A 13,831-nucleotide genomic window follows, 5' to 3' on the forward strand; every position below is an offset into this window, starting at 1 on the left:
TAAAAGTCATAGATTAACTAATGACCCTTTTAGCTCGACATTATCTTCTTCCAATAACAACTTGTAAAGAACAAAGAAAAGAACAATGTCTACTTGGACAGAAGAAAGTTCCCTGTTTTTTTAAGTCAATACTGAATAAATAAACGAGTGACTGGATTTTAAATCAATAACTTGACAACACAATTGATTTTTTACACTACATTATGTAACCACTGCAGAAATGCATAAAGACTGAAAAATATTCCTGTGGTAACTGAAACACTTCACAATTAGAAGCTACCAGTCCCTTATATTCTAGAGAAGACATTCATCCCTATGGCAGATACATGTAGAATGATAAATAGTCGTGCAGGCCCAAAAGCAAGACCAAAATATGTATTTTATATTTTGAGGTGAATTGTCTCTTTTTTAATAGGAACTGCTTTGATGACATATCTTGTTTATTTGTTACTAATGCAAAATCAGTATATGATAAAATGTGAGATACCTAAACAAAATGATGTTTTTCCTACTAATTCCGCAATGATAAATTCATTTAAATGATGATTTTATAAAGTGGTGTGGCATCATATCATTATGCAGCACTGAGTGCAAGCACAGCCAGGAGGGCTGGCAGTAAAAGCAGCGTTCCACCCCAGAGATACTAAATGTACAAGGCCGGGCTACATGAAAATGATTAGCTGTGTTTTCAGTCTTCTAGCCAAATCAGCTACTGAAGTCATGAACCTCTTCACGATTTAACACAAGTTTCGTTTGAGACCTGTAAACTGACAGTCGACCCTCAGTCTCTAAGAGCCTCTAGAAAAGAAAATGATGTTTACATTCAGCTCCTGGAAAGAAATCTAAAGGGAAACTATTGGCCAATCATCTCGAAAATGTGGAAATTTGCCTCTTGTGCCGTCAAATAAATATGCTTTTAAAGAGGTTATTTATTTAGCCAAGACAACAAGCCTTAACTGAAATTGGCTATTGATTATGCCCATTATGTCTGTGGCATGAAAGCTGCAGTAGCTGTGTTATAGCCTATAATTGAGCAAAACTGCATGAAAAATGAAAGCAGTGTGTGGGTGGAATACACTAGGAGGAACCCTTCTAAGAATTTAAAGTATTACAGTAGTTCACTTACTTTAGCATTATGCCCTGTATAATACTCCTGCATTAGCTCAACATACTGTAATTTGTGTGTTAATGCAATTTCTGACATTACCAAACAGTTACTTATATGTCATGTCATCAACATTGTATATATATGACTCGTGACTCTGCTCAGCTTTATGTTAATTTAAACTTGGTCTGTTACAGGTGCATCACAGCATTTCGATCCTAGACAAAATACACCACTGAACTGCATAGTTTAACTCTCCTGTCCAGGTCAATAATTACTCAGTAAATCAGTTGCTAATTGCGCCAAGATTACACATTAAATGTGAATTATTCACCCTGAATGTGTGTTTGTTTCGACATTCAGAGCATATCTATGGTTCACTGATTGCCTCCACACAGCCCTCGTTCACATTCCCTACTTGTCACACCTGGACGCGTGGTCAGGAGCCGTGCATGCTGCCACAACAAAGTACAGAGAAGCACACAGTCTAGACACCATTGCTTCATTTTACATAGCAAATATTTGTTTTCTGCTTTATTAATGTTCTAAATGTCTTGTACAGTACCTTTAAATCTATCTAGCTCTGAAGCAATGTGCAGCCGCAGCCACAGCTGGCAATAAGCCCCGGATCAACTTGTTTCCCTTGCAGTTTTAACAGTTTTGCTGCATTCACTGTTGGTGGTCTGCAGAACTCATCAAACAACATGCATGCTGCTTTCTGTGATGGATAATGATATAAGTGCACCAGTGCTGGCAGAGTGCTGCAGGTACTGTGTCTACATGCTGCCTCCTCACAGGGGATAGGGCTTGATATTGAAAATTTGTAAAAGAAAAAGTTGCTTTACTATAAATGTATATTTCTTTATGTTATTTTTGTCTGTTTAAATAATGTATCAAGCAATGACCTGCCAAATGTAGACTAGGTGGAGGCTCTTTCACCTGGCTGCAGTATATTAAAGTTAGGAGTTTATGGACAAAAAGGAAAATAACCTTTAAGTGTTACCATGGTTTTGGATCATATGTCAGTTTTATCATAATAAAAATCCCCACAGCAACAATAAGCCTGCAAATCACAACTGACTGTCATATCATGATGATTTCTGGTGTCCGTTTATTCATTTTTAAGCCATAGTGTGGATGTAATATTGGCCGTTAGTAGGGGAGCTGCTGGCCAACTGACAGCAATGACCTGCTTCACTCATCACTGTCAGACCTTTGGCACACTGAAAATCTATAATGAAGCTTTATCATCCTCAGGCACACGTAGTTGGTGTGCAAGCTAGCCACACCAGTAACATAGAATGCAGAAAACACAATCATCATCATCTGATGGAAAGACCACTGTGTTCATCTTTGCTGTCTCCAGCCAAGTGATGCTCTTGTTAGCTTTGCCTGTGAGGAAACACCATCTTGCAGTGCTTGCTTTTGCTCATCTGTCTTGCGCTCTCCTCTGATCCTCGCCTTGATTCATCACTCAACCTGCCTGTGCCGTGAGCCTTGGCTTGGGATCAGAAGTGTTTGATGACCGGAGCAGATGTGTGTGTATTTGTGTCCATGTGTGTGTATGTGTGAAGATGGCAGGCGCAGTGTGTGGGCCAGGGGAGGGGTTGTCAACATGCATGTGATGTACAGTATGTATGCATGTGTGTTGCTGTTTGCCATATCCTGCAGCTTTGGCCACAGCAGGTTCCCACAGACGTAGCAGCAGGAGAGAAGGGCTGATGGAGTAGATATGTACAGAGATAAAAGAAAATGATATGCGTCAAGCCACAGACGGTCACTAATGGGCGTTCAGGGCAGAGAATCAGATAGTTCTCGTGGCTGAGGGGCTGTGACAGCAGGTGATAATATCACAACAAGCTGACCCTATCAAGGATTACATGGGATAATAATGCTTGACCTTCAAGGAAGCAAGTGTTGACGTGTTATTTGTAGAGAATACATCGAGCTGTGTTTATCCTTAAAAACATTTTTCAATATCAAATGAGTTTTGCTCCTCCTCAGAGACATGTTTCAGTATTGGGTGCTGCCTTTACAGTTGTGCTCAGAGTTATAGCGTGTATTGTATAATTTATAACTCTGGTTGGTCTATTACTTCTGAATACCCACTGGGCTGTCTGAGTAATTTGTTTTTGTGCATTTGGTACATTATCAGCCGCAGATGTGTGCTGAAGTTGTTTCCGATCTCTTTTAAATGTTCCTGGAGCTAGCAGGGGAGCCAATAAAATGTTCCCTGAAATAGTGTTGGTAAAGCTGAATATAAACCACCCTCAAGTACCCGAAAAGGAAGTCTGACAGTGTTATTGATTAAGGGCAGCCTTTCAGTGATGTTTTTCTGTCCCTTTTTTGCCCTCAGGAGACTGTCATTTGACTGTGTGGTCGTCTTGGAGCTCTTGCCAGCTGACCTGCCTGGAGGGGCGGAGTTTTGAGACTACCGGTCGCCAAGCACGCTCTAGGGCTGTGATCATTCAGGTCATGGAGAACCAGGGCAGCTGCCCCCAGCAAGTCTTTGAGACCCAGCCCTGTGAAGGTACTGGAGAAACCATTCAAAAATGTTTTTACTTATGATGAAGCGTGTCATCTGAACATCATCTGATTAAAGTTTAATTTAACTCAGACCCGCTTTGACTTTTGGTCTTTCAGAGTCTGTAGCAGGGTCAGCCTTAACAACTGGTGTTATAAGAAACTAGAAGACTTCAGGAATACATCAGTACCATATCATGTCATGATATCTTGTCAGAAAGGGGTTAAATCACGCTCCAAATCTAGGCTGAATTTTGTTGAGGGAAAAGCTGACATGGCCATTTTCAAAGGGTCTGTTGACCTAAAGACATCTAAATGGAAATGGGTTCTGTGGTTACCCACAAGTCTTCCCTTTACAGACATACCCACTTTATGCCAATCCCCTGACATTTATAACAGAAACCATCCAGTGAGAATGTGTTATATCCTCCTGTTGTATTTAAATATTTCTGCATTTTGGGGTCCTTAAACAGTGAACAATGAATTGCGCACTATTATTGATTCAATGGGCCCAATTTATTGATGTGTGATGATGTTTTTCTCCATAGAAGCACAACTTGAAGTTGTTTCAAATCACTGCCATAACATAACGGACTGTAGGAGCCAATATTATGTTAAAGAAAGCTGAGATTTTTATTGTAGATTACAGCGTGTTTTATATTGGTTTTGGTTGCGTTACGACATTTTTGCCTTTTATTGCATAGTTGTCAAATTTACCACAGCACCTGAGGTAGGCACTGCTCATGCGCATTGCATTATTCTTAAGGACTTGCTAAAAGGTAAAAACATGGATTAGCAGAGTGCTAAGAGGTACAGGGAAAAAAGGTTTTTTGACCGTCACTTTCAGATGTTACCGTTACTTCCTGATGTTGTAGACCGTTGTGAAAACCAAGAGAAGCTTGGAATGATGTGTGTATTAAATGAAATAAAACAACGAAACTACGAGCTGACTCTCCGGTGGTTTGTGAGTAGTTAAGGAACACAAAACATTAACATACGAGTCGAGGCAGCTGTACGGGCCTACTGCTAATAAATCGAGTGGCTTTAGAATTAAGATCTACGTTTGCCACTACAGGACTCTTTTTCAAAATTTGAATAGGCCACTAACCAAAGCACAATGCTTTTCATACATTAATTACTAGAAACACAGTGCGGAGCTGCATCTCAAGTTAATTGTCAGGTTCTTGTACACCACCTCTATATGGCATATACTGTTGACGTGGTATCTCCATGTGACCAGCCAGCTGATGTGTCAGGGTGTTCTGGTCATACATCTCTACATCACTTCAGCCATAGGTTGGGAGAACTCAAACCACTGAAGTTAAGCAAATCCATAGGTTTTATCATGTGTTAAATTGACCTTTAATCTCTCTATAAATTGACAACAAATTAGAGCACGGCCTTGGATTTTAGGAATGAAAGCCTCTGATCCTCAAGATGGGTCAATAAAGTGTAAATTTTCTCTCGATAAATGTTCAAATACCCTTCAGATCTACGCTCACAGAAATATTTCTATTTCATAACATTATTTATCTATAACTACACTACAATGGGGCAGTATTTCCTTGGAGTAATTTGTACCTTGAATAATGTAAAAGGCTAAAAGGTGATGATTAATTTCTTTCTAATGGCTAGCCCTGCTGTAAATGGCTGTGACTGTAATGGCAAAAATAGCATTGAATAGTTTAGCACAGGCAAATCGTTATCATCAGCATTTCAACAAAGAGAGGTCAAGGCTACTTCAGTTATGATAAAAGATGGAGGCATCTGATAACTCACCATCTAGATGTGTGTATTCCACAGGTGAATAACTGTATGTATTTTTATTATGACCCAAAACATTAAAGGTCAACTTCACTGTGACTTTTCTGATCATGGTTAAAAATAAGGGCTGATTGTGACATTTCATGTTGTTGAATATTGAAATGGCGACACTAACCTTGAGTGTCCAACTTGAAACTGTGCTGATTGTGTGGAACTTCTGTGCTGCTGGGTTGAAAATGTGTGTAAAGAATCCATGCTTTAGAATTTGTAGCTTCTTTGCAGCATCATCCATTTTTGAAGCATTGTCTACATTTATGGCTACATACAGTCTAGACAGACATTAATGTAACTGCAAGTTATTTTTGAATGTTTTCTGCAGTTTTAAAGGTTAACATCAATGTTAACTCTGACTGTTTCCAGGTGCTGAGTTAATTCTTGTATATTATCATAAGCTTCTTACCTGTTTCCATTGTTTCATTCAATAATCCTGTACTTTTTATAGCTGCACCTTCCTATAGCTAATCAGCCACCAAGTATTAAAGCTCCTGCCAGTTCTCTATTTTGCCGCTTTGAAAACTTTAATGATAAATGGTAATTGTCAGGTACTTGGCATGCATTAAAGCACTGCACACCTGTGTAGCTAAATGTATGACTTTATTCTGGAAACCATATTTTAAAACCTTTCCTGGGGTGCTTCTTCTGTTTTGTAGTCTTGCCATAAAATTCAACACATGTGTGGCTAGATTTCTTTTAATACATCAAATCCGGCTCAATTGTCTTTGACTGTTCCTCTTTTCAAATCAATCTTCCCCCCTAGCTCCCCCCAGGAAAATAAGAGCCTTTCTTTTAGAAAAATAAAAGGTGTCTTTCATACATTTCCAACCAATTTCTACCATCTCATTTCCTCCAAAGATGCTTTTGTCTTGTAGCACAGTGCTTCAGAGTAAATGGTGGCCCCTTTTTTCTTTCACTGCAAACACAATACATTATGTTTTACCTTATGATGCGAAGTAGTGGGGCAGCAGGAGAATTGGTGGTTAATATCCATGGGAGGCTGATGCCAGGGCTGGATGCCCAACACAAGCTGCTAATGAGCATCATCTCTCTGTCTCTCTCTCTCTCTCTCTGTGCTACAGGGGGAAAATGCCACAGTTACCAGTGGAGGACAGGAGGATGGAGCAACAATGAGAGAGCAGTGTGGTGTCAGCGCTCAGATGGTGTCAATGTCACAGGTGAGTAGTCGTCATGTCTTCTGGGCACCCTCGAGGCATTGTGCAGAAGCATTCGTGAGACATACATTTTTGTGAATATCTATGTATATCTGGCTTAATGCAGGCTGCAGCTCAAAATGTCCCAGTTCTGTTTTTGTCCCCTTGTACTGAACTGAATCTGTATGAACAGCAAAAAGCCTCACAGGGTCTCATTTTTCAATTCAGTCTGGATCACATGAATGTGTGCGACAATATCAGATTGTTTGAGTGCTTAAAAAAAGGAATTTAGTAGCATTGCTATGACAGTAAGTGAATATTCTTTCATTCATTTGAGAAAGCTGTTACACCGGTATTTTTGGCAGAGGTTGTTGCAGCAGGTGGTTTAGAAATACATTTAGAATGGATTTCCACGTTGGTTGAGGAAATAATTGAAACGTTTGGAGACAAACAAAAAAAAAAAGCGAGACAAGTAGAAAGAAAAATAAATGTGATGTCTTCACAATTGTTAATCTCAGTTTACAATGTCATCAGATGTTACATGGATTATGCAGTGTGAACTCTCTGTACTTTCTGTCTCTCACACACACATATTGAGCAACGCACACATAAAGAATAATTTTAGAATAGTGTTGTAGTTGAATTTAACACCTTTTTGATCTGCCCATACTCAGTGCAGCCACCATTGATTTCTCCTCTCCCTCTTAACATGAGTAATCAATAAGCCAGACTCTGAGCTGGAAGGCTTTCAATCCATATAAATATAATCATGCATTTGTATTTGTGGGAAGAAAAGCAGGCGTAGAGAAAAAGAACAAAGGAAATAGCGCTGTGGGAACCAAAGCTTTAGGCGAGCTTGATGCGCTGTAAATAGTGGGAGAATGTGATCTTATCGCTGTAAGGAAGTGTTTCTGGCAAATTTGAGCCCAGAAGGAATAACCTCCCCTTTACGGAGAAGGCAAGAACCCTAGGCATTACTCTTTGATATTTTGACATGCAATTTTCTACGTTGGAATTAAAATGTTCACAGATTGATCAGGGCCGCTGATAGGCAACTGAGCCCATTAATCAGGTGTGACAGTACATTCATTTAGTGATCAATGGCTAAAGGAATAGAAATAAGAACCTGTTGTCTTCCCTCCAGGGGGGTGTTTCCCGCAGAAAAGGCCGACCACGGTCAGACACTGCCATCCTGCGTGCACTAAACCCTTCTCACACTGCACACCGGTAAGATTGCTGTGCTTTGATCAGGCAGCTGTGATCTGTGTTATTCTCACTGTGATTTTTGCTGTTTCCTGCTGCTACCACCTTCTAGGTAAGGAGGTAAATTGATTTTGACAGATGACATTTCTCATTGTCGAGAACAGGCATTTAAAGGATAATCACATTAATACCAATGAATGTGGGCTCAGTGTCAGTTAGCGACTACACCTAGATGGTGGGGGGGCCATTGAAATGACAGAAAATAGCCTACGCTTGTAGTTTTACTGCCCCTTAGAGTACCCTTCACGTAACTGCACTTGAAAATGCAAAACAGTGTAGCAGAGAATCATTTGAAAAGCATTTGACACGTGTTTTAATTGATTGGTATTTTAGATGCTTAATGCAGATGATATGCATTAAAATAATCAAAAGGGGTGCTTAAAAAGCTAATGGTTGTGATTTAGCTCCAATATGCATGTGTTTTTGGCCTCGTGTTTGGGGCTCGTTTTTATCTGTTAAAATCTGGTGTAATCTACCCCCTGAGGAGCACGGTTTAATGTAAGGGATGGGATAAATCAGTCTGCGTTAATAGCAGAAATTATTCTAAAAGAGTAAAGCAGTGTCGTCCCTCTACATGGCAGACAGGTTTGTCAGCAGTGTTGTGCATCAATGGCAAAGTAACGATCACTGTCCTCTTGTGCTGCCTGTAAATGATGTTCTCCCCCCAATCTAGAGCGGAGTGTGTGGGTGTGAGAAGGGTTACACTGAAGTGATGACCACGCACGGCTTCTTGGACTATTGCACCAGAACCCCGGGGGTAGACAACAACAAGAAAGCTGATGTGAAAACCAACTCTGGAAGATTAAAACCCGGGCCGTCTCAGGCCCAGGACCTCTTCAGCGAGTGGACCATAAGACCTGTCGGCCCAGGTACTGAAATGGAAATCATCTTTACAGCTCGGCCAGTGTGCCTGAGATTTTTCTGCCTTTGAACCTGCCTTTGTAGCCCTAGGATCACTGGGACGGGGGAGGAATCCATTCTATGTTAATGTCTTTACCTAGGCTTGTCATTATATGCTGTTTAAAAAAAAGCTCAGTGGACCATAAATATGTCAGGAAATTCGCCTCTGAAGTATGTTTGAAGCTGAAACCTTCTTCTTTATTCTGAAGTATGAAAAAAAGTCCTTAAGATCTCTCAAATGAAAGGTGTAGACATAAATATATTTAAAACTTTGTATTAAAAGTGATTTTTGATTGCACAGATGGAAGAGTAAAGCTGTGGGTTTATGCCGTGACTGCCGTTGGATTCATCTTAATACTCTTCATTATTGCATTATCATTCCTGGTCTGGTACGTACTATATTGCTTTCTTAAGAGATTCCTAACTATGCACATTTTTCTTTTAGAACAAAAGCACCACAGTAGTCCAGACACATTTTAGGTTAGACTAGACTGAACACTGAGAAGGAAAGCGAATTCCTAACCATCTGCTTTCCATGAAAGGAACCTTGTCAAGTATGAGTTATACTCTTCAGTATTTTGTCTGCTGTGTGCAGCTGCTATCAGATAATGGAATTCTTTGTAGAGGCTGAAATCAAGTTGCTGTGCTGCTAAGTCAGATACACTGTCAGCTTTTCCTCCTTGTCTATTTATTTCAGTAAGCCATCCAAAACCACGAAGACGTCTCCTCCGCCACAGAAGCCCTTGACCCTGGCCTACGATGGTGACATGGATATGTAACCAGGCTGCTATACCTCACAAGGACGCGCTCGGCCTCGGACAGACTTCTGACTGCGTTCAGATTGTTAGCAAGCACGTCCATTAAACACCACTGATTGTTGGCCAGTTTGAGCTGGGGTGACTGTTTGCTGTAGTGCCAATTTTTGTTGCAAAAATGCAGCAACGATCGCACATGATTTGCTGCTGGAGGGCAAAGTAGCCCAGAACTTTGGCTTCAGCCAACTCCCCGAAGAAAAGGAACCAAAGCCGAACACGGTGGAAATGAGACAAAAAGGTCTCTAGACTAAAGATAAATGGACTTCTAGTTTCTTTTTTTTTTACCTGCTTGCAATGTGAACACACAGTTGAAGCACTGTTTGCAAAAACCACAAAACACGAGGACTCCTAAGAGGCAAAGACAAAGTGGATGCGCTGCTGTTGATGTTTGAGTTTTTTTGTGTGTCAAGAATCAGAAGGACCACCTGATTATTTGTCTCGTATTTGTGTCACGAGGGAGACAAAAGAATCTTGAGTCAGCAGTCAATCATGACTATCAAAGAGAGAACAACAGAACATTTGGCTTTTAACTTTGTCTCCTCAGTGCTGGAACTTTGTAAAAGGAAATGTCACATGCCTTTTGGGTAAACAAACAGCCTTTTTTTGAATTTCTGAGAATAAACAAGATGCTCTATGCACTACGTTAGTGCTGATTCACTTTTGTTTGTTTTTTTCCTTTCAAATGACTTTTCTAGTGTTTTAACTGTAATGCAAGTTGTTGCTGTCAGATTGTGTTTTGTTGATGATGCCATATGTTGTGTATATGTGGAAACCAAAAGCAGGCTTGCCTTGAGTTTAACAGTACAATGATGCAGTAATTTCTCCTCCCTGATTCCCATGAGACTCCAAACCGCTGAGGACTAAATTAAGAAACATTGAAACATGGCGACGATTAACAGAAACCAACATACACAGACCTTAAATGCAAATTATCCAATACCAGCATGATGAAGATCATACCTCATACACACTTTCTCATCAAATGCAAAACAAAAAAGCACTGATCACCAAAACAGATACAAGAATAGAGATGACGAATTATCCACTGGATCACACAAAGTGTATTTTTAGATTTACTCTTTTCAAAGTAATGCCATACTTCATTTTCTTTTCACACCATCTTTTAATACCAACATAAATACTGACACAGAGAAACGCGAGAAAGTAGTCTTTGACTGCGTTGTGTTCTTTTTTTTCACACTTTTTCTTTTTTTTCCTTTTTTTGCAGCTCAAAGACAGGGCTCAAATATTCAAAACAGACAGCACTACCAAATATTTGTGAGCACATGTTAATGAAGTGAGTCATCTCTTATTTCTTTTTCTCTAACTCACGCACAAAAGTTATTCTCTTTTCAGTAACATATTATGATAACCATCATTAATAAATGTTGATTACACTTTTAATTCACAGTTAATTGTTATTTTACTTTTGAATAACAATCAACGATAATAATGTTAACTCAACTTAGATTATGGAACATATATTCAACATTAATTAGTTGCTCATTAGCATGCAAATGAGTAACATATTGGCTCTTTATTTAGTCATTATTAAGTAGTTATTAATGCCTTATTCTGCATGGCCTTATTATACAACCAGTAAGCCATTAACTAGTTTTCCCTCAGTAACCTCAGAATTATTGCTAATTAATAGTAAGTAAGTTAGTTGTTGTATATGAGTTATGATATTAATATGCTTTACTTTGTATGGACTTTATAAGTCTCTACATAGTGGTGAATGAAACCATGGAAACAGCAAATATCCACCTTCTCCAGACCTTTGACGTGACTGATGGCTAATTTTGGATGATTGGATGAGGATTGGTGGATTGTAATGTCAAATGCAATGTCAAAGGAGCCACCAGTCACGTCAAAGGTCTATAAAGTAAAGCATATTAAGATCATAACTCATATACAACAACTAACTTACTTACTACTAATAAGCAATAATTCTGAGGTTATTGAGGGAAAACTCTTAGTTAATGTCTTACTGGTTGCATAATAAGGCATTAATAACTACTTAATAATGACTAATTAAGAGCCAATATGTTACTCATTTGCATGCTAATAAGCAACTTATTAATGTTGAATATGTGTTCCCTAATCTAAAATGTTACCAACAGTTCATTTTATATACTATATTAAGTAGTTGTTTATGATAACCAAATGATTTGCAAGACATCTGTCATTCACATAGATTAGATGGACCAGATATTGTTAAGCACTTTGTTCTTGCTAATAATTAGTTTATAAACGGTCTATAAATATTATTTGGCTATTATGAAGTGGCAACTGGTAATTATAATACCTTGTTGGTTATTTTTTAATATCTCTAAACAGCATCAGATTAATTTTAGCCCCATTCAGTCTTTTACTGGTGATTTATAAACGAGTGACTATCTGTGCATCAAAAAACATATCTAAATCATGTTCAGGCAGTTTACAAATCATTTGGCAATAATTGACAACTACACGGTCGCCCAAAATGTTGGAATAAAATATTTTTACCTCTTTCCATGAAATGATTGTGACAATGTGATTTAGTGTGTGTTTAGTGTATATCTTCTCAAAACTTTATCAATCAATCCCTTTCAAACATATCACAAAGAAAATGAAACCACAGTTAACAGAGGGTTGTGTCTGAAAAAAGAAATATTCCAACTTTATGGGCGACGGTGTACATTACTATTACTAAATTACATTACTAAACATTAATCATCATTCATTTTTTGTGAACAGGTAAAAATATCTAAAACTATCATTCATAATGGTGCTTATTATAAAGTGTAACTGACTTATTCAGCCCTGGAAAGGTTTCAGATTTCCACTTAACATACAAGGCATCCATTATTTCAAGTAAAGCATCTTAGTGGACCATGAACACTTACACATTTAGTATGATTTAGTCTTCAGTGCATTATTCATACGACCCAGTGGAGAATGGAGTTCCTTATACTTGGTGGTTTTGGCCCTGACCAGAGTCTACGCTGTTTCTCTTTCTGCCTCCACAACTAAAGATTTGGTCTTTTGTTATCTGACCTCCTTCTGAATGTATTTTACCAGTAACTCTATAATCTTAATTGTTGTGCAAATGCAGTTGTTACATGTTGTAACAATTGTACTTACACAGCTGGTTGTATGTTAGCATGCTTGATCCATTTTGGCAGAAAGTGCTCCGAGTGGCCTTGCAAAGATTCTGTTTTACAAGTTGCCAAACATTTTAGAGTAGTTTCTTTTAGGCAGTGTTTCTAATAAATGGCCAACAAAGGGACGTATGGTAAATGTTAAGTCAATGTGAAATCCAATCGTGAGATAATTTCTTGATAACAGGATCGACTAATTAACAAAATTATCTGGGCACGTTTTCTTTATAACGAAAAGAAAAGCCAATTTTTGACCTGATTCTATTGGGTTATATCCAAGAAAATCTAAAAGTATGTTCACTCATTGTTTACAGTACCATGCTATTTGTGTTACTATTGTGTGTACATGGAGAGCTGGACAAAAATGCAAATAAATTGTGGAACCATGTGAAACTAGAACGCAGCATTCTTTCCTCTTTTCTGCACATTTCAGAGTGAAACTGAGTGAAATCTTTTCGCTAGAGATGCTCTAGTCCTTCTGTGATCTTCATCGGCTCCTTGGCTCTCAACTCCTGATAAATTGTAATTACTGATACGGGCTCCGAGGCAGAGCCCAGAATATGTAAGCAGCTGATAAGATTCATCTTGCCCTCCAGTCAGATTCCCCCTCTGATAGTCCCAGGATGCTCGCAGGTTGTGAGGGAAACAGTGTTTAAATCTTTTGTCTCATCGAATTCATTTATTTAAGACTGTCACTTTTGTTTAAGGGAGCGTTGAATTCAAATGCTTGTGTCACGGCCATCTGATCGGTGGCAAAGACGTGGGCTGATCTTGTCATGTCCAATTTGTGTCATTTTAGTAGCTCTCAAGACGTATTTGCAGGTTTCAGTGAAGACATGTGAACAGTTTGACAATGCCGCTGACTAGTTTTAATCAGGATTCATCTTTTTCCACGAGTGGGATCATTCTAATAATATGCAGTATGCTGTAGATTGTAGCACAGATCGAGCATTTGGTAGGAATGAAACCATTTAAAATAATGAATATTATCATTTATTAATATATTATTATTGACTAGAATTATGTGCTTTTCTTCACCTCACCAGTGTTGAAATTATTGCAGTTTTATGGCCATATCTTTATGATACTGATAACAAGGCCTTAGTCTGT

At 38.7% G+C, this 13,831-nt stretch overlaps 1 protein-coding gene across 1 annotated transcript in view; it reads left to right on the forward strand.

Annotated features, from left to right (window-relative positions):
- Positions 1 to 10,224, forward strand: part of thsd7ba (thrombospondin, type I, domain containing 7Ba) — a 195,366-nt gene extending 185,142 nt beyond the window's left edge. Inside the window, exons 26-31 of the mRNA XM_059342920.1 lie at positions 3,462 to 3,635; positions 6,529 to 6,624; positions 7,745 to 7,827; positions 8,537 to 8,732; positions 9,065 to 9,152; positions 9,461 to 10,224. Coding sequence (XP_059198903.1) covers positions 3,462 to 3,635; positions 6,529 to 6,624; positions 7,745 to 7,827; positions 8,537 to 8,732; positions 9,065 to 9,152; positions 9,461 to 9,542 — 719 coding nt within the window. The 3' untranslated portion in view covers positions 9,543 to 10,224. The remainder of the gene's footprint in view (positions 1 to 3,461; positions 3,636 to 6,528; positions 6,625 to 7,744; positions 7,828 to 8,536; positions 8,733 to 9,064; positions 9,153 to 9,460) is intronic.
- Positions 10,225 to 13,831: the final 3,607 nt, after the last annotated feature.

The sequence above is a fragment of the Centropristis striata genome, chromosome 10 (genome assembly GCF_030273125.1).
Source record: "Centropristis striata isolate RG_2023a ecotype Rhode Island chromosome 10, C.striata_1.0, whole genome shotgun sequence".
NCBI classification, from domain to species: domain Eukaryota; kingdom Metazoa; phylum Chordata; class Actinopteri; order Perciformes; family Serranidae; genus Centropristis; species Centropristis striata.